This window comes from Ursus arctos, unplaced genomic scaffold (assembly GCF_023065955.2).
Source record: "Ursus arctos isolate Adak ecotype North America unplaced genomic scaffold, UrsArc2.0 scaffold_16, whole genome shotgun sequence".
NCBI classification, from domain to species: Eukaryota; Metazoa; Chordata; class Mammalia; order Carnivora; family Ursidae; genus Ursus; species Ursus arctos.
In genome coordinates, this window is record NW_026622830.1 from 30833064 (window position 1) to 30855968 (window position 22905).

The 22905-nt window shown below is 41.2% G+C and overlaps 2 protein-coding genes across 8 annotated transcripts in view; one reads left to right on the forward strand and one right to left on the reverse strand.

The window, feature by feature from the left end:
- TRMT6 (tRNA methyltransferase 6 non-catalytic subunit) overlaps window positions 1-17271 on the reverse strand; it is a 63927-nt gene extending 46656 nt beyond the window's left edge. For 3 of the 4 annotated variants that reach the window (XR_007190665.2, XM_048222229.2, XM_057312656.1), the window contains exons 1-10: window positions 16976-17255; window positions 13361-13488; window positions 12057-12166; window positions 11394-11485; window positions 11181-11264; window positions 10790-10914; window positions 9685-10043; window positions 9211-9296; window positions 8294-8396; window positions 8106-8192 (exon numbers count right to left, since the gene is read on the reverse strand). Coding sequence is in view for 3 of the 4 variants with exons in the window: in XM_048222229.2 (XP_048078186.1) it covers window positions 8106-8192; window positions 8294-8396; window positions 9211-9296; window positions 9685-10043; window positions 10790-10914; window positions 11181-11264; window positions 11394-11485; window positions 12057-12166; window positions 13361-13488; window positions 16976-17103 (1302 nt within the window). In the remaining variant the exon portion in view is untranslated. Of the gene's footprint in view, window positions 1-5247; window positions 6742-8105; window positions 8193-8293; window positions 8397-9210; window positions 9297-9684; window positions 10044-10789; window positions 10915-11180; window positions 11265-11393; window positions 11486-12056; window positions 12167-13360; window positions 13489-16975 lie in introns of those variants that run through there. The other variant, XM_026503048.4, reaches the window with a different exon arrangement.
- Window positions 17272-17355: 84 nt separating this feature from the next.
- MCM8 (minichromosome maintenance 8 homologous recombination repair factor) overlaps window positions 17356-22905 on the forward strand; it is a 39934-nt gene continuing 34384 nt past the window's right edge. Inside the window, exons 1-5 of one of the 4 annotated variants that reach the window (XM_044385694.3) lie at window positions 17356-17701; window positions 19885-20037; window positions 20371-20454; window positions 22250-22332; window positions 22739-22888. In XM_044385694.3, coding sequence (XP_044241629.2) covers window positions 19890-20037; window positions 20371-20454; window positions 22250-22332; window positions 22739-22888 — 465 coding nt within the window. In that variant the 5' untranslated portion in view covers window positions 17356-17701; window positions 19885-19889. Of the gene's footprint in view, window positions 17702-19870; window positions 20038-20369; window positions 20455-21076; window positions 21205-22249; window positions 22333-22738; window positions 22889-22905 lie in introns of those variants that run through there. The other 3 variants (XM_026503043.4, XM_044385695.3, XM_026503045.4) reach the window with 3 other exon arrangements.

Consider the following 22905-nt stretch of genomic DNA (forward strand, 5'->3'; position numbering starts at 1 on the left):
GAAAGGGGTCACCCATGTCAAATTCTGCCCGGAGGTCTAGAGGACCATGAAGGAGCTCTGGATTTCGCTTTACATATTTTGTTGCTGCTTGCTCCAAACCAGCTCTCTGCTGTGGCTGCTCCAAAGTGCTTCTCTCCTGCTCTCTTCACCCCACAATCCCTCTCACTAATTCACTTAAATCCACGGTCAGCACATCTCTTAGACGGCCACAAAGCACATATTTTAAGCTTTGAGGGCCACCTGGTGTCTGTCACAAATATTCAAGCCCAGGTTATTAATGGAACTATATTAGAGCCAAAAAAAGGGGGGGTGGGAGGGTGGGAGGAGAGTACATATTAATTTCCTATACCTCAAAGATTTGATTCTTCCCCATAAAGAATCAAAAAGCAGAGGGTGTCTAATAAATGTTGATGGGAGTAGTTAATAGCTTATCAGTTATTCTTTAAGTAGCTATTCAGGGACTCACATCTCTTGCCATCTGCCCTGTGCTACTTAAGTTCAAGGAAAACCTATAATCTATTTTTACAAAAATTAACACTAGCCTAGAGGTAACATTATATTTCAAATAAAGATATTAGATACACCAGGATCCTTTCTAGCATCGCACTTAAATGCATTCCAAAATCAGGAACACATAACAGTAATACTAATCTTAAATACCAAGTTTCTAGAACAAGCATTTTTTTTAGCATTGCTCTTGCAATATTTACAATAAACACTTTAAAACAAGATCCAAATACCCTATTTTTTTCAAAATTTTGTACATAATAATGAACAATATATTTTTGGCTTTTCCATATACAACTAATAAATGAATGGTTGCCTATTAAGACTGCTTCATGCAAGAGAGGACCAAGATGGCAGCATAGGAGGGTCCCTCCTCCCACGGATGCATCAAACATACAATTACACATGGAGTAATTTCATTTGAGAGAAGTCCAGAAACTAGCTGACTGACTCCTACACATCAGGAGAATGAAAAAATACCCACATCAAAACAGGAAGGAAAGGCTGAGAAACACACTCTCACCATCAGCTCCACCCTGGGCACAGTGACAATTAGGAGAGAACCCCCAACTCTAACTCCCAGCTTCTCCCTGACTGATGGGTTTGCACCACACATCTAGCACTCCAACTTTCAAGATTTCCACTCAAGGAATGGGCTCCCCCAAACATCTAGCTCTGAAAGTCATTAGGGCTTGGGTCCATGAGACCCTTATGACTGTAGCAAGCAAAGAAGTTCGCAAAGTCACAAGAGCACTTGTCTCGGAGATCAGTGCAGAGGTAACAGGAAAAGACTGTCTTTCCTTGCGGGACATAACTGTACACTTTACAAGCTGCTGCCTGAGGGGCTGGCTTCTGATTTAGTGCACATTTAGAACTGCAATCCTCCCAAAGGCCCGAGGAGCCAATGGGCACTTCCTTTACCTTCTCCCTCTGGTTCACTCCAATGATAAAATCAGATCACCAGCATCTATCTTGGTGAAAGGAGCTTGTACATGTGTCTGGCACCCCAACTTTTGTGGCTGCCACCTGAGGACCCCGGATCACTTCTAACAGCCAATGCGAATTGCATTCATGAGTTCCACAGTACAACAGCAAATACAACAGGGCTCAGCATAGAGGAAGCAGGCAAACATGCCCATCTCCTAATTTCTCCTGGAAGAGCCTTAACCACATTCATTCCCACCTGCTGCCTGAGAATCCAGCTGCTAATCAGCCTGCTTCTAGGTGCTGACAGTAATTCTCCCCTTTGGGATACTAGCAGGTCTTGGCACACCCTCAATTATTGGGGACCACAAAGAACAAAGATGGTGGCTTAGATAATCACAAAGGTTTTTGTCTTTTTTTTTAGGGGGGAAGGGGCAGAGGGAGAGAGAGAATCTTAAGTAGGCCCCATGCCCAGTGCAGAGCCCGATGTGAGGCTCTATCTTACAACTCTGAGATCATGACCCGAGCTGAAATCAAGAGTTGGGTGCTTAACCAACTGAGCCATCCAGGCGCCCTGACAATCATAAAGGTTTGACAGACAACCAGAAGCTCAGACTGAGCTGATTGGTGAGGCTTATCTCCTACACAAGACCAATCTGTCAAGACTGGGAGAGGTTGCTGTCATATCTAATATGTAAGCACCAAAATACAGAGTAAAGAAAAAATAAAGAAACAGAGGAATACGTTCCAAACAAAAGAATAAGATAAATCTCCAGAAACAGATCTTAATGAAACAGAGATAAGTGATTTATTTTATAGAGAGTTCAAAATGATGGTCATAAAATGCTCACCATTAACAAAGTGAGAATTTCAAAAGACAGAAAATGTAAGTACCATAAAGAAATCATAGAGCTAATACAATAAGTGAACTAAAATATTCAATATAGGGGTTCAACAGCAGATAGATCAAAGAAAGGATCAATGAACTCAAAGACTGGGCAGTGGAATTCATCCAATCAAAGGTGCAAAAAATTTAAAAAATGAAAAAGAGTGAAGATAGCTTTAGGGACTTATGTGACACCATTAAGTGGACAAACATATGCATTATCTGGGTCCCAGAAGGAAAGAGAAAGTGGCAGAAAAGTTAAAAAAATAATGGCTAAAAACTTCCCTAACCTGGAGAAAGAAACAGACATTCGATCCAAGAAACCCAAAGAGTACCAAATAAGATGAAGATACACTGAGACATATTATAATTAAATTGTTAAAGATTAAAGATAAGGAGACTCTTAAAAGGAGCCAGAGAAAACCAACTTGTTACCTACAAGGGAACCCCTATAAGACTACCAGTGGATTTTTCAGCAGAAATTCTCCTTGTCAGAAGGAAGTGGGATGATATATTCAAAGTGCAGGAAAAAAAAACAAAAAACTGCCAATCAAGAATACTCTACGTAAGGGGCGCCTGGGTGGCTCAGTCTTCAAGCGTCTGCCTTCAGCTCAGGTCAGGTTCCCAGGGTCCTGGGATCAAGCCCCGTATCAGGCTCCCTGTTCAGCGGGGAGCCTGCTTCCCCCTCTCCTGTTCCCCCTGCTTGTGCTCCCTCTCTATCAAATAAACTAAAAAAAAAAAAAAAAAAAAGAATACTCTACTTAAGAACACTCTAAGCTGTCCTTCAGAAGTGGACAGTATTCCAGACAAAAAGCTGAAGTTCGTCACCACTAGACTAGCCTGACAAGAAATGTTAAAGGGGGTTCATTAAGCTAAAATGGAAGCCACTAATCAGCTAATTGAAATGAGAACAGTATAAAACTCACTGATATATAAATTTGGAATATTGTAATGGTAATGGATAAATCACTTATAATTCCAGTACAATGGTTAAAAGACCAAAGGATTTAAAAATAAACAATAAATATAATAATTTGTTAATGGATACACAATATGAAAAAAACAAATTATGAAATCAAAGTCATAAAACATAGGAAGGGAGTGTAAACATATAGACCTTTTGTATATGTATATATATCTGAAGGAAACAAAATCAGTATCTTGAAGAGGTATATTCACTGCAGCATTACTCACAATAGGCAAGATATGGAAACAACCTAAGTGTCTGTTAATCGATGAATGGATAAAGATGGGGTATCTATACACAATGGAACATTATTCAACCATGAGAAGGAAATCCTGTCATCTATGACAACTTGGATACATTGAGGGCATTGTGCTATGTGAAATAAGCCAGACAGAGAAAGACAAATAATGTATGTTACTTGTATGTGGAATCTAAAAAAAAAAACCAAACTCATAAAAACAGAGAGTAGAATGGTGGTTGCCAGGGGCTGGGGTGGGGCAGGCTCTGAGGAGATATTCGTCAAAGGGTATAAACTTCCAGTTATAAAGATGAATAAGTTCTGGGGATCTAATATACAGCATAGTGACTATAGTTAATAATACTGCATTAGATACTAAATTTGCTAAGAGAGTAGATCTTAAACGTTCTCACTACCAACAGAAATGGTAATTATGTGATGGGATGGAGGTGTTTCAGCTAAAGCTATAGTGGTAATCACTTTGCAATATGTAACTGTATCAAAATAACACATTATACACTTTAAACTTACACAATATATATTTTTTAAAAAATTATGTATTTTAGAGAGGGAGAGAGAGTGCACACGTGAGTGGGGGCACGGACAGGGGCAGAGGGAAAGGGAGAGGTAGAGACAGAATCTCAAGCAGGCTCCCCACTGAGCGCAGAACCCAACGCGGGGCTCAGTCTCAGGACCCCGAAATCATGACGTGAGCCAAAACCAAGAGTCGATGCTCAACCAACTGAACCACCTGGTGCCCCGATTTACACAATGTTCTATGTTAATTATAATTCAATAAAGCTGGGGGAGGGGAGTTATGCGCTACACAATTTTAGTGTACCTCTAAGCTAAAAAAAAAAAAAATCTAATTGGCACCACTGTATATTTCCAAGTACCCTAATCCAGTGAAGAAATAAGGTGGACATCACAAAATGACTTTTGTCTTTATTTTTTGATGGCCACTCATTTAAGTGTTATGTCACAAAACTCTCCTGGTGGCTAGATGTCCGGAAGTCAGAATTATCCATTCATCTGCTCCAAAGGTGGATGTCCACTTTACAAACAAGACAAAAGCATCATGTATTTTGCTGCGCTCTTCACGTGGGTGCACACAAAGGAGTGTTTCTCAAGCACGGGCTCTGGGCCAGCAGCATCACCTGGATACTTCTTAGAAATGCAAATTTTCTGCTCCACCCCAAACCTACTGAATCAGAAACTTCCAGGTGTTAAACAATCCGGGTTTAATAAGCCCTCCAGAGAATTCCGGTACTAAGTTTTCAAGGTATTGAATTCAGCATCAGTCCTCAAAGATGAAGTAAATAATATTCAAGGGAAAAAAATAACACAGGTTAGGTTAACTTTTGCTGCTGGTACGTGAGAGGAGTTCACAAGTCAACTCCAGGGGCAGCTACACGGGCACACGCCTTGGTAGTGCAGACTTCCAGAACGAATGAAATGTGATGTGCCTTGAAAACTGGATGAATCCCAATGAGGAGAGGATTAAAGCAACAGCAACCAGCGGAGACCAGACGCTACTGAATCCAGTCTGCACATGTGCTCTCCTTGACAAAACGTGACTGGTTGTATGTGCGTGATGACTTTGCGAGGACATGTTCAGTGATGTGTCAATTGGGGCACATTTTCTTATACAGATCACATGTTGCATCAGCTGAAAGCCAGTGAATGTGGTGTCACTGACCCCATCATTAATGTAAATCAGACGAATTGTAATAGGAAACACTTTTATTCTTTAAAAGCAATTGTTTTAAGAAAAAGGAATCAAAACTGTACTTGTTGGTAATCACATTGACCATTATCAGGATAATACATGCTATCAGGAAAATGTAATTTCTCACCCCCCCCCAAGATGCTCCTTGCTGGATGATCAGCATCTATGCTATAACGATGTGAACAGTACACACTATGAGCATGTTTAGTGAGCAAGACAAGAGCCACGGCTTACTCTAAATACTTCCCTTGGCCGCAGTAGATGACCAAATTTGATTATGTTTTCAGAGCTTAGAAAGGCTAACCACCTAATCATGCCAGAGCTCAACAAACCAGCATTAATCATCACAAAAAAGGCACTTTAAAATACATTTGACAAGGAGTGACACTAATGCAATGAGAACTGGTCTAAGCCCTGCACTAAACTTTGCCATAGATCATATAAATAGTGCATTCTCTCTGTTTTCATACGTATATATAAATATATATATATGTGTGTGTATATACCAACAACCATAAACATATGCGTGTGTGTGTGTGCACGTGTGTATCTCCATAAGTCTCTGGGTAGGGGGGAAAATCTTTGCTATTTCCTTTAATTTAATAGAACACAAAAATTCTAGTCACTTCACTTGGAACAAAGAATGAGGAGATGGGCAAATTAACACAAAAAAGTACCCTACTACACCTTTGTGTATCGACAAAAAAAAGCAATACAATAAATACTCAGAACTTTCCTAAGTTGTCAACTATTAAAATAAAAAAATCTAGTGTTTTAAAAAAGTTTATTCCACTGGAGGGAACAGGGAGGGTATTTTTGGTACTGTAAATCTCATACACTCACACATCCATATTGCTTAGGTTGAAGAGAGTGGAATGAACACAAGAAATTTCTTCCACAAATTCTTTCTTTCAGTACCCAAGTTTTAGGTATGTTGTGTTATTCCACTTAGCTTAACATACAAACAAAGTCTTGTATAAATATATTTTTAGGATGTCTAAATTCTCAAGATATTTTCACAGAGTACTAAAAGTACTTAGAGGATTTTTGTGAAATAAACAGAATTGGCCATATATACCAGTCCACTGCATACACCCCAGGCTTGGGTATTTGGGCTCGATGTTTTGACAGACCAAATTTATCTGTGCCAGAGGTGGACAAAAGGCTTACTCGTCCTTCCCAGGAACAAGTGTATAGACTTACTTTTAGAAGATGAGAAAACAATTAGTAATGGCATTAAAGTTTAATTACTAACTGTATAACGCCTGAGGACAAAAATCAGAGCAATGTTTGAAAGGTTAAGAGTCAGACTCCGGGCATTTCCGTTTTTTAGCTGCTGGCTCTTCCGTCTTGTGTGATTCTAAAGTGCTTGCGTTGGATTTGAGACTGGGGTCTGCTTTAAGGTTATCCATGGCAACAGTGAAGCCTGAGAGAAGGTACCCCCCACCTCCACTCATCAGTAGTTTGGGATGACTTCGATCTGGCAAAACCTAATTAAGACAGAAAGACATTCACGTTTTCCTAAGCAGATAAAGCAGATAAAGCAGATAACAACACACATGCCAGAAATCAGAATTTAAATGACAGAGATTCTCTTGAAGATTTAATCGGACCAATTCCTAAAAAGAGTTCCTTCCTTCACAAGATAGTGCAGATAAAAGCGTAGAAACTGGTTTAAATTTCTTCTGAAAATTTCTGAAGCTGCTGTTCTCAACCCTGAGGCAAGCTTCCCGTGGCAAACGAGCAAATGTTTGTGTAGTACGCTGGGCCTGTGCACAGCTTTCTTCCTATCGGCTCCAGGAAGCTTCATGGCCAACAGTGGAGCTTGGGTCCACGGGGAAGTAGCTACTGGACACATATCCAGAGCGTTCCTTCCCTGATACCTTGTTAACTCTGACAAAATCTCTCCTCTGCTGTTACCACAGCTCAAGAAGATGACTGCCATGAAGGGCAGGGTCCGCTCAGGGCTTTGAGTATCCTGGATTAAGGTAGTACGATGTCCAAGCAGCAGGGGAGGGCCTGTGGCGGCCGTGGAGGTGCTCGCTCAGATCTCCCTTCAACAGGGAACCGGCTGTGAGGAGTTCAGGCAGCAGAAAGCCTCTAACTGCTGCTCCTTTGGGATCCTCCGCAGCATTCACACCCAGGGAAGCCATGGGCTGCTCCAAGTCGATTACTGAGCACGGGTACCCAGGACTGCAACACTTCTGCCCAATACAGGCTCCTTTAATGGGCAACCTTTGCTCTGGGGTTCCCCATCATCCTGGCTGAGACTTCCTGAAGGCAGCGCTGCAGGCTCATCCTCCCATCTTCCCTTCTCTCCCTTCTTTTGCAGCAATCAGACCTCCACCATGGTCTGAGGGCTTTCGCATCTGATCCTGTTCCCTCTCTCCCTCGTCCTTCAGAGGCATCTTCCCCAATAAATCCCTTACACTTCTAATTCCATCTTGGCGTATGCCTTCGAGAGGAACTGAACTGACATGGGGCCCACCAGTAAATCCTGCAAACCTACTGCAAACACATCCCAGCAGAGAGGGGAGAGTCACTTTCTTGTTGGCCTAGGGATTTTGCTATTATCAGTTATTCCCTCCACAGTGATCTCGAGGCCTTGGAGAAACATGAACCACAACTGTTTGCATTTTAAATGCCTCTGGATTGGAGTTACAGAATAATAGACCCTGACATGAAAGGAAGAAAAAGGGTCAGGAAAAGCCAGGGCACTTTGAGTTACAGGCAGGAGATTCTTTCATCTCTGTAGACAGAAACAGGGGCATTTATTTAACAACTTCTGGCACTACCGCAGAGAGCCAGCGACTCAGGAGAGCAGCTCCCTGGAAACAGCTGGAAGAACACATACCTGGTAATTCCTGAGCCAGGTTTCAGACAGCCTGAGGTTGATGACCCCTCCTCTTTCCCGCAGTTTTGTGTAGCATTCCAAAAGAGGCTAAAGGCATAAACAAATTCTGTAAGAATGCCTTCGAGGGCTGTGATTTGAGTATTAACACGAAGATGCAAGAACTCCCGTCCCTTCCATTTCAGCATTACCTCTTTATACTGACAGTAGACCACAAACGGCCTTGAAGGGGCCACGAAGTCCAGCAAAGACAGCAGGAGTGGAGTGGGATGGAAACGACTAGCTACAATTAAACTGCAAGGAAAACATCAGACAAATTATTTCTCTACTCGGCAAAGTAGAGCATAGATTTTAAAATGCACTTAAACTGGTCATCTATTGGGGCGCCTGGGTGGCTCAGTCAATTGAGCCTCTGCCTTTGGCTCAGGTCATGATCCCACGGTCCTGGGACCGAGCCCTGTGTTGGGCTTCCTGCTCTGCGGGGAGCCTGCTTCTCCCTCTTCCTCTGCTGCTCCCTCTGCTTGTAGTTTCTCTCTAATAAATAAAATCTTTTTAAAAAATGACCATCTATTCATTTGTCATGACTCACACAAGGAAGAGCTTTAAATATAACATTCTACAAACTCCCCCCCCCCAAAAAAAACACGAGCTACTATTTTCTAAGAAACACAAAATGAATGAAAAGCTCTCGGTGCTTGGCAACTCTAAGTAGCATTTAACGACATTCTTGATTTGAAAAAAAAATCTCTGGAAACAAATCCAACATTGTAATTCTGGCTTTGCAGATACCAGAATCTACGTCTGTCAGGTTTTCCTTAGCCTTTACCATTGGCCAACATCGCATCAATTTGAATGGCCCACCACCCGCATGTAGCAGGACCACACAGACTCATCTGATACACTGTCAACGGAGACATTTCAAATTTATTCTAAAACTCTGAAACCAGCACAATTTCCCACCTCCACCAGATACAGCCTCCTTTAAAAACCCAAGATAGAATCATCATCTCTGCTCCCACTGTAATCAAAGCAGACACACAGAGAATTCTAAACTGTTTGAAGCAAAGCCCACGAGCACCCAGATATCTGCATTCCTTCATCAACGCACCCATCTGAGTTTCTTTCACTCAGCAGAGCAGCAGCCTCTAAATGTCTTTTCCTTTGCTCTTCTTGTCTCCTCTGCTTTTCCTGAACCTTCAAGAAGAAAAAGAAGAAACTAATGTACTGAGGTCATTCAGTCAGGTTTATGGAAGTGCTGGTCTGTCAAAACATCTCAACAGTATTTCTCAACGTGGACTAGAGCAGCAGTAGGTCATTCGTGAGGAAGTTGAAAACACACAAACCTGCTTGTTATAGAACCATCAGTAAGCTACCTATACAACACTTCTGGACCCTAAAGCTCCACCCCAAAGAATACATCACATATGTGTGTACACCCACACACGCATTTTCTCCATCTGTTTTGGTATTTATTATCTTGGGCCCTGATGCTCCAAAGCCAAACTGAACCTCAGTGCTTAGATGAAGTTAACTGAAACTCTGAGGGGAATACTGTGAAGGCAGGGGGACTCTTAACACTTACATAATCCTTTTTGCTTCCTCTCTCTTTAGGCTCCTTATATTCTGGCTCCTGAGAGACGATTTCCATTGTTTCCTGTTCCGGTGGGTGATGGCTCTCTGGGGCTTCTGCCATGCTGTCTTCAGTCTCCTGTTCCGAAGTCTGTTTTTCCTCCAGGGTGCCATTACTTTCTTCAACTGAAGCACTGTCTTTAGGCTCTGAAGATAACATCTCCGCAGAAAATGTTCCATTTAGGAGACTGTCCACTTTGTTGAGTGGGAATTCATAAAGACCACTGAGGAAAGATTTGGGAAATCCAAAACATGCTGTTGCTGCCCGAACAGGTCCACCTCCAGGGTACAGCTGAATAATGGAACCAAAACCTGAAGAGATTAAAAAAATAAGTATCTGCTCAATGGAGGGGATTCCAGACTCAGCAAACCCTCAGGGTCCTCCACAGTAAGAGGACTGAAGATCTCTACTCTTTTCAGGGGCTGCAGGATGACGCAGCTTCCCTGGTGGTCTGTTCAGTCTGTGAATATTCCCAGTGAAGGAAATATAATTCCAAAACACACGAACCTCCATGTGACACTACAGCAAAACCCTGTGATCCTGCAAAATTGGGTGTCACATGATTGGTGACTGGCTCTCAGTACAGCCATTCCCCCAGTCCAATCCTCAATCAGGGCAGTTAGAAGTTTTTAGCTGCAACAGGGTTGGAGAGAGGGCAGGCAAACCGGGCTGTGTTGTGTTCCTCCAAGACAAAATATACCCCTCGTAGTCTTCTCATCCAATCCCCTCTATTTAGGCCAATAAAATGGGCACCAGCTATCCAAGAATTTACTGAAATCACTGTCCTGGAGGTTGAGGCCAGCCAAAGGCTTCAGAAACATCCCCACTGACACTGAAGCTGGAAAGGGCAATTGCCATCCAGGGGCACCGACACAGCACTGGCTGAGAGATGTGGATTCTGCAGGAAGGTCCCAGGGACTGGGGCGGTACAGGCCCACCCAAGCCACTTCGTGAATCTCACAGTAATTAAGCTTCACTTTCTGTGCGTTTGAGTTTTTAAGCCCTTCTACTCACATCATGGTGGTGCTTTAATGAACCTAAAAATGTTAAATCTTACCTCCCATCCGTTCCATTATTGCACCCAGCACCAAGCCTGCACAGGTTTCCATTACAATCATTTTATTGCCAGCACGGACATTTCCCAACGTCAACATCTGGGCTAGTGTATCATACCTCATGTGGCTAAGGAAAAAAGAATGATTCATTTATTTTTAGCTAAGCAGAGCCAGCTATTTTAATCATCATTTTTTAAGTTTTATTTATTTCATAAAAATTATGTTGATAAGACTACAGTCTGCTTTGGAAGCAACAGTAAAAAGAACTTACAATTCATGAGGTAGGAGGGCACTTTATGCAGGTGAGCAAGTTTTTCATTTTACTTAAAATCATGACTTTTCTTAAAGATATATTTTCCCCCAAATATACTTTTGAAAGGAAACAAAGCGTACTTAATTTTTCCAGGTTCTCTTGCATAATACATAATTGAAAGAATGCGGGTGGATGGCTTCACAACAGTAATGACGGCTTCATACCTGGGGGGAGAAAAAAGAAGACACCAGTTTTTAAAAACTGGCTTAAAAATATTTTATTTTTAATAATATACATTTTATAAATCTATGAAGATTGCATACTTTAATCCTTTTCGAACAAAATCCACTTACTTCTTTTTCTTCTTTTTTATATATTTATCTTGAGCAAATTCTGTCTTGTCCCGGAATGTTGTACTATTTTCAATTAACTGCTGAACTATTTCCTATAAGAAAAGGAGGAAGCAGATTTCCTGAAACTTTATTTCCACTGAAATAACTTCAAAGGTTTCTTACCCTAGAATGTATCCAAAGGTCTGATTTTCCAGTTCCTTTTCCACAGAAGTCCAAATGAATAAACTGCATTTTTTTTCACTCTATCTAGAACTTGTATTAAAATATAAGTACTTTGTAACTGCACTTAAGACGGTAAAAACAAACAAACAAACAAACAAACAAACAAACAGAGATACATACTAAAGGGAGAAGGAATGTAAAGGAAACCGTCCTTCCTGAAGACACTGGCTGAAAACATTACTGAAAACGAACCAAGTTAAGCTCTGATACGCACTAAGTTATTAAATTCTCTTTTGCTAATAATGTCAGTAATATCACTCACTTATATTCCTGCATATAAGAAATGAAATCTTTGATATACTGAATGGCATGTACATGTCAAGCTATTTCTAAGAGAAAAACAGTATTTTTACATTTCATCTTAAGTAAATCCTGCTTTAAAATCCAAGCAATTTCCTCAATACCAAACAAAAACAAAACACGACATCCTTTGAATATTACCTCTCCTTTAATGCCTTTGTCCTTTAAAGCTTTTATGTCATCTTGAGTAAGTTTCTGAGATTTCCCATCATCAATTATATTTCGATTATCAGTGCCTGCTTCTTTGGTCTCTAAGGAAGGAAATTGCTTCATGACATTTATGATCTGAAGTTATGTAAAATCTTTCTTCTTCTAATTTCATGTCCACATCCAGCCCATCTTATATACGCTCTGGCCCCTGGTGACCTCTTCTGACCTCATTTCTTGGCCCCTGTGCTTCAGCCACACTGCCCTTCTGACCTTAAACACACCAAGCACAGGCTCACTGCAGGCTTTGGCACCTGCTGCTCCCTCCACTGGGGAGTGTCTTCATGACAGAGCTTTAGGTCCTTTCCAACCCTCAGGGCTGAGCTCATCATCTCAGCCATGTCTCACCCAATCAGCCTCCAGTACACCTCCCTGCTTTACCATCTTCACAGCACACATCACCATCCGCAAGTGTGTTGTTTGCTTGTCTACTTATTCTTGGTGTTCCCCACTGCTCGGTACACTTTATGAGATGATTTAGACAGTGCCTAATCATGCCTGGCACATATTTGGTGCTCAATAAAAATATGGACGTTAGTTTAAAAGTATTTAGTTAACTGGTTTGAACCAAAACTTCAATAGTATTTTAGTTATTTGATTTTTAAAATTAATTATTTTTTAATTAATAAAGTATTTTAGGTACATTTACTTTAACAAATATTGAAATATTTAATTTTAATTAACAATAACAACTAAAATTATGGGGTCTTTGTTACAGGCAAGGCACTGTTAAGAACTTCGTATGTGTTATGTGACTGAACACTGGCTACAGCCTAGGCACTATGGCTCCATTTTACAGATGCAGATATAAAGACCTACAGAAACCAAGTAACCTGCCTAAGGTTACAAGGCAAGTGATGAAACTGGAACTTCAACCTCGTCAGTTAAATTGGAAGCCAGACTCTTAACTCTACCTGACATGCTAACTGACGGCAGCAGTTATGTAACTTCGGGGCACTGAAAGGACTCTACCTGCTCTTACACTAAAGTAGCAAGGATTCTTCTAGGATTAAAAACTTGGCCCAAAGTCAGAAAGCCAGTTAATGATAGGCTGGAGCCAGAATCCAGGTACCCAAAGCCAAAGGCAGACCCTGCTTTATTCCACCAAGCTACAGTTCTTAGATTGTAAGTTTAAATTTCTTTGGGGATAGCCTGAGTTAGCATTTTAGAATTGGGCTTGACAGGTTTCTGACTAGCCAGCTTAAGAGCACCTATTTCATATACCCAAAGCAGTGCACCTGAAGTAGGCTCTTCCTTCTTCTTCTTAGGCTGAAGACTTCCTCCATTGGTCACTTCAAATGTGGTTCCATAACTATGGCCAATGACGTTATCCAGATAGAACCACTGTTTTTCAAAAGTTACTTTTCTGGGGAAGAAAATGCAATTAGCTGAATCTCATTTGCATTCAGTATAGAAAAGATAGGCTCAAGCAAGTTTATTTCAAAACTGGTCTCCATAAAGAATGATGAGCAGCATTACCTCTGAACATAAACTGACAAATGAACTAGAGAGAACCGGGTTGGGGCAGAGACATAACATTAGTAAGAACCTACAAAAACACTGAATTTGGAAGGAGAAACAAGAACAGAAGACGTTCCTTTTCTGAGGCATTGGTCTGACTCCAATTGGCACTGACAGGATGTTGAGACTCATAGCTTTGTGGATTTCCTGTATAGCATTAAGTGTTACCAAGGCTGCCAGACCACTGGACACACACTGTCACACCCCTTGCAACTCTAACTAGAAACTCTCAAAACTGAACTATTAGTGAGATGACAGGGATTTAACAAACTCTCTGGTCTAACTGGCTATCTTCTTAAAAAATTATCTTAGTAAAAACAGGGTTGCCTGGCTGGCTCAGTCAGTAGAGAATGAGACTTTTGATCTCAGGGTTGTGAGTTTAGCCCCACACTGGGTGTGGAGCCTACTTAATAAACAAACAAATAAACAAGTAAAATTATCTGGTAAAGGCAAATTATATTTAGAAAATAAACATTATTGACAATCTATACATTTGGGAATGGTGCTTAACGCTGACAATGCTCTACTGAGGATCAGGCAACTTCAGCTTTCCCCATTACCTGGATTTTTATCCTATTACCACTTAAAAGGAAGATCCCACAAAAACAGAAAAAAAAATTTTTTTTCCGCAAAAAAAGAAAACTAATACCCACTGAGTGCTGACAAGTAGCTAGGCAGTATGTACCAGTGTGTTTCATACTTCTTTATTTAATTCTCACAGTAATCCTAGGACACAGCTCCTTCCAGATGAGCAATCTGACACTTAGGGAAAAGGATCTTGTCCAAGATTCACAGTTACAAAGTGGGAGCTGGGATTAAAATCCAGGTCTGCCTGACTCCAAAGCCTGGTTCCTTCCACTATATCACACAGTCTGCTCCAGAAAAGACTAATGAATCTCAGGAAGCCCCGCTAAGCTTTAGGACATGGCCCATGTCCACAGAATTTGGAATCCTGGAAGACACATACTGGTTAATTTTGTTTGTGCCCCACCCACACCTTCTTTTCCTTTCTCTGTGCCCCAGGAGTCTGACTATGACAGACGCATAGACCACATCACCCAGACTCCCTTGCCAAAAGTTTCCCACCACTGCTAGACCCTGGGTGCATCACCATTCTGTTGGTTCTCCAAACCTTGCCATGCCACTGTCTGTGTATGTGTCACATCTTCATTAAATCTCCTCACTTGAATCATGAGTGAACTCCTGTGAGATCCTAAGTGATCCAGATAGGGTCAATTCTTATTTTTTGCTAGGTGCCCAGTTTCTATAACATAACAGAGCATAACAGACTCTCAAAATATTTGCTGATATAAATTCAGTCAATCCAGTTGAAACTCAGTTTAGCCCAGATGTGTACCCCATACTCTCATCCCTTGAGCACCCTAGTACTAATGAAACACTGAGTCTGAGCTAGGTTGGGTTTACCCTTCTGGCAAGTGGTCTCATATGCAAAGAAGGGTGGGTCACTCAAACTGATGCGTGACAAGAGGTCACTACCCCAGTCAGGAAAGTGGGACCCAGTCATAAGAATGTGGTGCCTTGTCTTCACTAAGAAGGAGTGGGATTTGCAGAGTCTCCTTCCCAATGAGTCAGATTGCTTCTGCCCAACCAGATGTGTACAGATCCAAAGAAGAGTGAAGGGAGAGTCTGCCCTGGGATGTAGATGAGTTCAGAGGGTCATTTACTAAATAAAATGGAAACTAATGCACTGGCTTCTGCCAAGAAAAGTAATGAAAAGTGTTTCCAAATAAAGGTGTCTAGAGTGCTTACAGAGTCCTTTTTAGAAATGAAGATGTTACTATCTGCCTTGTTGGTAATGAAAAAGCTCTTGTCTAAAAAAGCACAGTAACAACCACACTCAAATGACCACATGTTAAAATCAGGCAACTTAAACGTATGAGAAAGAAAAGAAAGAAAAATCAAAATTTCACCTGCATGGTCATTATACAGCTGTATAAACTTTGGTATCATTTCATCAAACTTACAAGGGCTTTGCTGCACTGCTATACTTCAATTAAAAGCTTAAATAATTAGTATTGGCTCTTTCCAAAAACTATATGCTTGAAGGCTGGTCCATATTTCTATTCAGAAATTCTAAAGAGAAAATGGTGCAGCTATTATATTTCTGACTAAAGGAAACTCCCCCCCCCCAATATTTCTTTGTCTTTACTAAATTGATTCTTATGCAGTAAGACTTGGCTGTCACCAGCATAGTGTTTTGGGGACTGTTACTTGACTATTTTCTAATGACACTTGTTTCACTTTAAATACCAGTCAACAGTTTGATTCACACAGGAGTAAAATAATTCATGTCATGTGTGCACTTAGAAACTCCAAATCTACCACTACCTGGCCTATGGTCTGCAGAAAGCTGTCCTGACACAGAACTCAACTTACTTCATTGTCAAAAGTATTATAATAACCTAACTCAAAAAGAAAGCTTGGCTGTACTTTTCAGATAATTAACTGAAACATCTCAATATATTTTCAACATTAATGAACTGTTGGGGTTTAACAACCTCACCACCCCTGCCAAGAAGTTACCAAAAATTCCCACTTCTCTAATATTAAAACAGAGTTGTAACTAATCACCGGGTTCACAAATCAAGCCTAATTTCAAGTTTTGAGACCTTGAGCAAACTGCTTTTGGGGAATTTAACTTTCCTAGACCTGGCATCCCTTCCTGTAAAGTGAGGGAACCCTAGAGTGATCCTACGTGCTATGAGAAGTTGTTCTCCAATGTTATTAGGTATAAACAGTTTGGACAGAGAGAAGAGCCCGAGGGACAGAAAAGGTCAGAGAGGTTTCATTTTTGTGGGATTGATCCTGCTGAGGGAGCAAGGAGAAAGGATGGTCTGTGGGGAAAAGGCAGGGGAGGGGAGGACCCTGAGGGGCAAGGATATCAGATGATTGATGGGTTCTGTGAGATAACAGGAGAGAACATCTCAGGGACCTAGAAGAACCCTAGGACAGAAGGAAAGGTAAGCGTGGGGAGGGAGGAGGGCACCTGAGCACCCGAGGGGCAAGAATGGGAAAGGGGCCCTGTGGAAAGATCGAGAGGAATGTTGAAGGCAGAAGGCCAGGTCTGAAACCATGGAAGGGGCAGTCTGCAGGAAGACAGGAGTGATAGGTGAGACCCCGAGGGCTGAGAATGGGACGTTGGGGGAAAAGGCCTCTGTGGGAAGACCAAAAGGAAATAACGAAAGAGGAGGCTGGGGATCCGCAGAATCAAGAATGGGACGCTGGTCGAAGGGGCTCTGTGGGAAGACCTGGGGGGAAGGGGTTTCGAGAAAATGGGGACGGGGACCCCTAAGGCCAGCGACCTGACTTACTTTCTCCGCTGGACCTGCACTGCTTTGAACACATCTTCCCGTTTCAGCACCACAAAGTCGCCGTCGCGGATGCGGTGGTCCCCGGGATGCGGTGGCTGTGGGCCCGGCAGCTCTTCTGAGCCCTCCATGGAGCTCAGCCGGTCTCCCCGCTCTGCAGCGTCTCTCCTGCCACCCTCACCCCGCCCCTCGTCCTCCGCTGTTGCCGCGGCCAGCCTCACTACCACAAGCCAAGTGGACGCAGAACCCTCCGACCGGGACCGCCCCCACGTGCTGCGCGCCGCTTCCGCTTTCCGGTCGGAAACTCCGAACAGCTTCCGGCAGCCCCGCGGCTTCCGCCTGGCCGAACTCCTTGATTGGCCGCACTTTGTTCTGCCCCTCTAGTCTCGCCCCTCCTTGGACGGAACTTGCGTCACAGACGCGCCAAAAAAGAATTTGGAAGCAGACGACCTCAGCTTGAGTAGCTAAACATCTTCCTGCGAGTCTGCGAGGTGTCGGAGGAAACAGGTCCCCGACCTGCTCCAACAGATGAGACTTGGCCCCGGCGCGAGGACGTCAGGAGGACTGCGACCGAAGGGACTTGGGCAGGAGTCACCTGAGGAGCTCGGACCTCAATCTCTTCTTGGCCCCGCCTATCTCCTTCCACCCCTCTCTGGGAAAAGGGGAGACCCGGGCGGGGCGCACCTGCTGCCCCCTGAGAACGGAGATAGCTTTGGGACCTCTTTGCAAGTAAGAACAGCTTGAGGAGACCTAAGTGAAGTAGCGTATTTAACGAAGCACAGCAGACCCCCGGGTGGCTCCTTATACCCAGTTCTGCAGTCCTATTTCTTGCGTTTGTGTTGGAATTTTTACTATTCTCACTATGTTCTCTTATTTGGGGAAGATATGGCATGTAGCGTTCTCGAAGGAGCAGTTTATCTTGAGAGTCTGAAGACGGACTCAGGACTGCCACCAAACAACTTGAATCTTGATCCATTTCTCTGGGCTTCAGTTTCCTAACTTGCAATGTGATCTAGACGGTTATAAGTTTTATCTTGTCCTAACACCGCGGACTTGTTTGGGTATTAACTTATTTATTAGTTAAATCCTTTCAGACAGATTGGGATACGGTCTTCTGGGAAAAATTGCACTACAGTGTACGGATATATTCTTTATTTCTTTTTATCCTTAGGATATCAACTATTTTTAAAAATAAGCTTTGTTTTTTTAAGAACGGTTTTAGGTTTCAGAAAAATGGCACAGAAATTGCAGAGTTCCCTTATGTTTTCTCTTCCCTCCCCTCAGCCCGGGTTTCCCTTGTTAACACCCTGCAATAGTGTGCTACATTTGTTGCAATTAATGGACCGATATTGATGCGTTATTAATAGCTAAGCTTCAGAGTTTGTTAGGGTTCACTCTTTCTGTAGTACAATTCCATGGCTTTGACAGATGCATATCATATATCCACCACTACAATACCATACCGAATCATTTCACTGCCCTGAAAATGCCCTGTGCTCCACCTATATGAATTATTTTAAAACCCATTTTATAGGTCACTTATATTTTGAATATTTGATACTTAGCCAGAACTATCTTTGAGTTTAAAGAAAATGAGTATCTTGCTATGTACAAAACAAAAAATGTGAAGAGATAATCAGCGAAAAAGATTATAACGTTAACAAATACGAATATATTATCAAAAAAACTATTGCATTTCCATAAATTTATCTAAAAACTAAATTTATCTAGTCAGTATTGACCTAGAAATGATCTTTCTTCTATTGTCTTTTTAAGAAGTTGTTCAGTCTCGGAAAATAAACTTCTTTCCCATTTAACCCCTACAGAGAAAAAAGATTGAAATTTGTACGTACCATGTTCCACTCCTGTGCTTCCCCAGAAAGGTCTATATTAGCTGCCTATGTAAGAATATCCTTGTGTCTCTGATACAAGTGGATATGACATGCAGGATTGACTGTATATAAGGGGCTATGATGATGCATTCCTAGTGTCAGTCAGGATTATGTTCAGCCAGTGCTGCTCTTTTATAAGTCTAAAACACTACAAACAAGTCATCTCAGAGTTAATTACTTGTCTTATTTTCATTTCTGTAGTAGGAGCTCCTTGCAAACAGGTACAGTACTTTATTTTTATCCCATGAGCATTCAGTGTACTTGGTGAAACACCATGGGTATACCTTAAAAAGAGATGGGACCATTTGCAATGACCTGGATAGAGCGAGAGAGTATAATGCTAAGCAAAATGAGTCAATCAGAGAAAGACAAATACCATATGATTTCACTCATATGCAATTTAAGAAACAAATGAGCAAAAGGGGGAAAAAGAGAGACAAACCAAGAAGCAGGCTCATATTAATTTTTTTAAAGATTTTATTTATTTATTTCAGAGCGAGAGGGGGGAGACAGGCCGAGGGAGAGGGAGAAGCAGACTCCCCGCTGAGCAGGGAGCCTGAGGCAGGGCTCCATCCCAGGACCCTGAGATCGTGACTTGAGCTGAAGACAGATGCTTAACCGACTCATATTAACTATAGAGAACAAACTGATGGTTACTAGAGGGAAGTGGGTGGGGGTATGGGTGAAATAGGTGATGATGGGGATTAAGGAGTGAACTTGTGGTGAGTGCCAAGGTTGTATGGAAGTGTTGAATCACTACGTGGTACATCTGAAACATATTACGGTGCATGTTAACTAACTGGAATTTAAATAAAAACTTAAAAAGAAATGGGAATTAGAAGGGTAACTGCAGAGTGTTTGAGACTACATCTCATTATTACCGTAGTGTACACTGTTGCGGGCCTGTTTGCTAATCTCAAACTAGAATACAGTAATTTTCTCTTATTTACTATGTTAATACATTCTTAGCACTATTTTCACTGTAATTTTGATGAATTTTTTTTAGTCTTTGTCTTTTAGAAAATATGAATGGAGACTATAGAGGCAGAGGATTTGGACGAGGAAGATTTCAAAGCTGGAAAAGAGGAAGAGGTGGTGGGAGCTTCACAGGAAAATGGAGAGAGAGAGAACGCAGACCTGACCTGAATAAAACGACGAGAAAACATACTTCTGGTAGGGGAAGTCAAAGATTGTTCAATTTTTTTTTTCTCCACGAAGGAAACTATGTGTATCCTACAAAGCAGTTTAACTTAAATTTCAGTCTTACTTGATGTATTCCTTAAAGTAGTATTTAAACATTAAGATCCAAAATTTTTACTGAAACCTCTAACTTAACCTGTAACTACTAATATCATGTCAGCTTCTCATTGCTGGAAGGAGAAGCAAATTGGAAAAAAAAATGTTCTGTTTCTACTGACCTAGTGCTTGCTTCGACAATCATCAGCACATAATACTATTTCTGCTGATCTAGTATTCTGTTTTTTTTTTTTTTTTTTTTTTTCCCAGAACAAACCCCACAGTCTTTGCTACTACAGTCAACATTGGATCAGTTAATACCATATAAAGGCTGGAAACTTTATTTCTCTGAAGGTAGAGTTAAAAGTGCAAAAAGTACCATAAGTTCTATTTTCTTCCTTTGTCTTCAGTTGTTACATCTCTGTCATTTGGCTTACTGATAGATACCACCTTCTTTAATTTTAGTTCACCCAAACAATTAAATCATATTTGCTTCAATAGTATTTTTAGGTTTTATATCAGGAAAGCAGAAACTACACTAGGTATTTCAAAAAGGGGATTTAATACAGGGAATTGAATATACAGATGAAAGTCTAAAAGAGCAAAGGGGGAACATTGACGTAAGCCCCCAGGTAATAATACTTCTGGAAGCGGCAACTGTCCTTATGGCTGAGGGTACAAAAGGTAAGAAGTTCCGAAGTTGCCAGGACTTAGGAATTCAAAGGAAGGGCTATTGCTTCGGCCGCTAAGGGGCACCCTACAAAGCTGTGGTTGGACCGCTGAAGGGTACCCTTCACACCTGAGCTCAGACCCACTGCAGTGAATGAAGCTGGTTGTTGCTGGTAACTCTGGTGGGAGGATTTCACGGCTGATGCTCAGAGCTGGAGGCTGGAACTGTAGCTATTTTCTGCAGCTGGAGAGATGCTGAAAAGAATTATAAACAAAAATAAAATCCTTCTTTCTTGCCACCTTCCAGTCTTTAAAGTGCCTCAGATTGGTAGAACCTAAAGGGAGTCTGGGAAATGCACTGTGCAGATCTCAATCATAGCATCACAGAGCAGAAAAGAGAAGAGTGGGTTTGGAACCGAGAGACCACGAACACAGGTTTGCGTAGAAACACACTTAAGGAATCTCCTCTTTTATAATCAAGAACATCAGCTAATATTATACACCTGTCTTTATAGGTTTGGAGACTAGTCTTTTCTGCATTCTTACAGTTTCTATGTTTATTATAGCTCTTATTAGTTATGGGTTGTACATGCATATATATCTGTTACTTTCCCACTAGATTGTGTACTTCTTTAAGGGCAAGGATCTTGCCCCATACCAAGCACTCAGTATTCATTTGGTGAATGAATAAAGTGCTTTACAAATGTTTTCTGTATTGAGAGTCTGTTTTTTTCTACTATATACACAGATGTTTTTTGTAAGTGATGTGTCTTTTGTTGCTTTAGGATGCATTAGCTACCAGCACCTGCAATATGGCCCTAGCAGGTAGCCCAGAGCACTAGAAGTGATCTTTAGACTGGTCCTAAAGATGGAGTTCAGTAGATACCTTAGGTTTAATCATCTGTACTTCCAAACTACTTAACCGTATTACTTCTCTGTGGGAGACCAATTTGAAAATGTTATAGAACTTTATAGTGTAAAGGTTTTAGGGTCAAAGTGAAGTAGTGGTCTGTCTCCCCCGATTTCAGGATGTGGCAGTTTGGACTAGTAGAATTTACTTTGCAAAGACTGATTGTCTTTAGTTCCGTTTCTGAATAAGAATTTAGTTCATGTGTCTAGCTTTGGCTTTATTATAATTCATTATAATTTTCATTTTTATGTAAGCTATTTGAACTACCAGGTCCTATCAAGTGTCAAAGGTTCATTCCAAAGATTCCCAGATATCTGTGCTTTTAGAGAGAGTCACTTCCTATCTGCATTTAAGATTATGCAGACCTAAACTTGTTTTAGAATCTTAACTATTCACTCAGTACTTACTTATATTCTTATGTAAATGTAATCATATTCTTATGTAAATGTAATCAGAATGTAAAGTAATTGGAAAAAGTCCTCTACCATGAATACAGCATCTCTTTTGTCTCATGAAAAACATGTCTCTACACATGTGATTATTAGTGCTAATGCCATTTTGTTGGATTAGTTTACAGCAGTAGCTCTCCTTTCATTCAGAAGATTGAAGCATTTGAAAATTTTTTCACAAGGCGTATTGATTTATATGATAAGGTAAGATTCCTCTACAACAAAGCTACTAATCTGCCTTTATGTATTGTCTTCTTGAACAATATATTTGAGGTGCTAGTGGTCAGTGGATGCTGCAGCCAGACAGCCTTGGTCCAGATCCCAGCTCTGCCACTTGGCTGCAGTGTGGACTTCAGTGTATTACTTATGTTCTCTGTACCTTGGTTTTCTCATGTATCAGTTGGGCATAGTAGTATTAATACCACCAAGGGTCATTAAGAGGCACAAATAAGTTAATATATTTTAAATACTTGAAGTGATACAAAGCTTACGATACTTATTGTTATCACCATATAAACATATGCTTTTTCAAAGTGTGTAATTTTATGTTTAGTTATGATTGTTGACTCCAAAAAAGCCATCATTGTTTTCATGCCTTAATATTTTATAGGATGAAATAGAAAGAAAGGGAAGTATTATGGTGGATTTTAAAGAACTGACAGAAGATGATGAAATGGCTGACTTGGTACCAAATCTAGCAAATGAGTTGAGGGATACACCCGAGCAAACCTTGGCTTGCATGGGTCTGGCAGTACATCAGGTAAAGACTTATCTTCT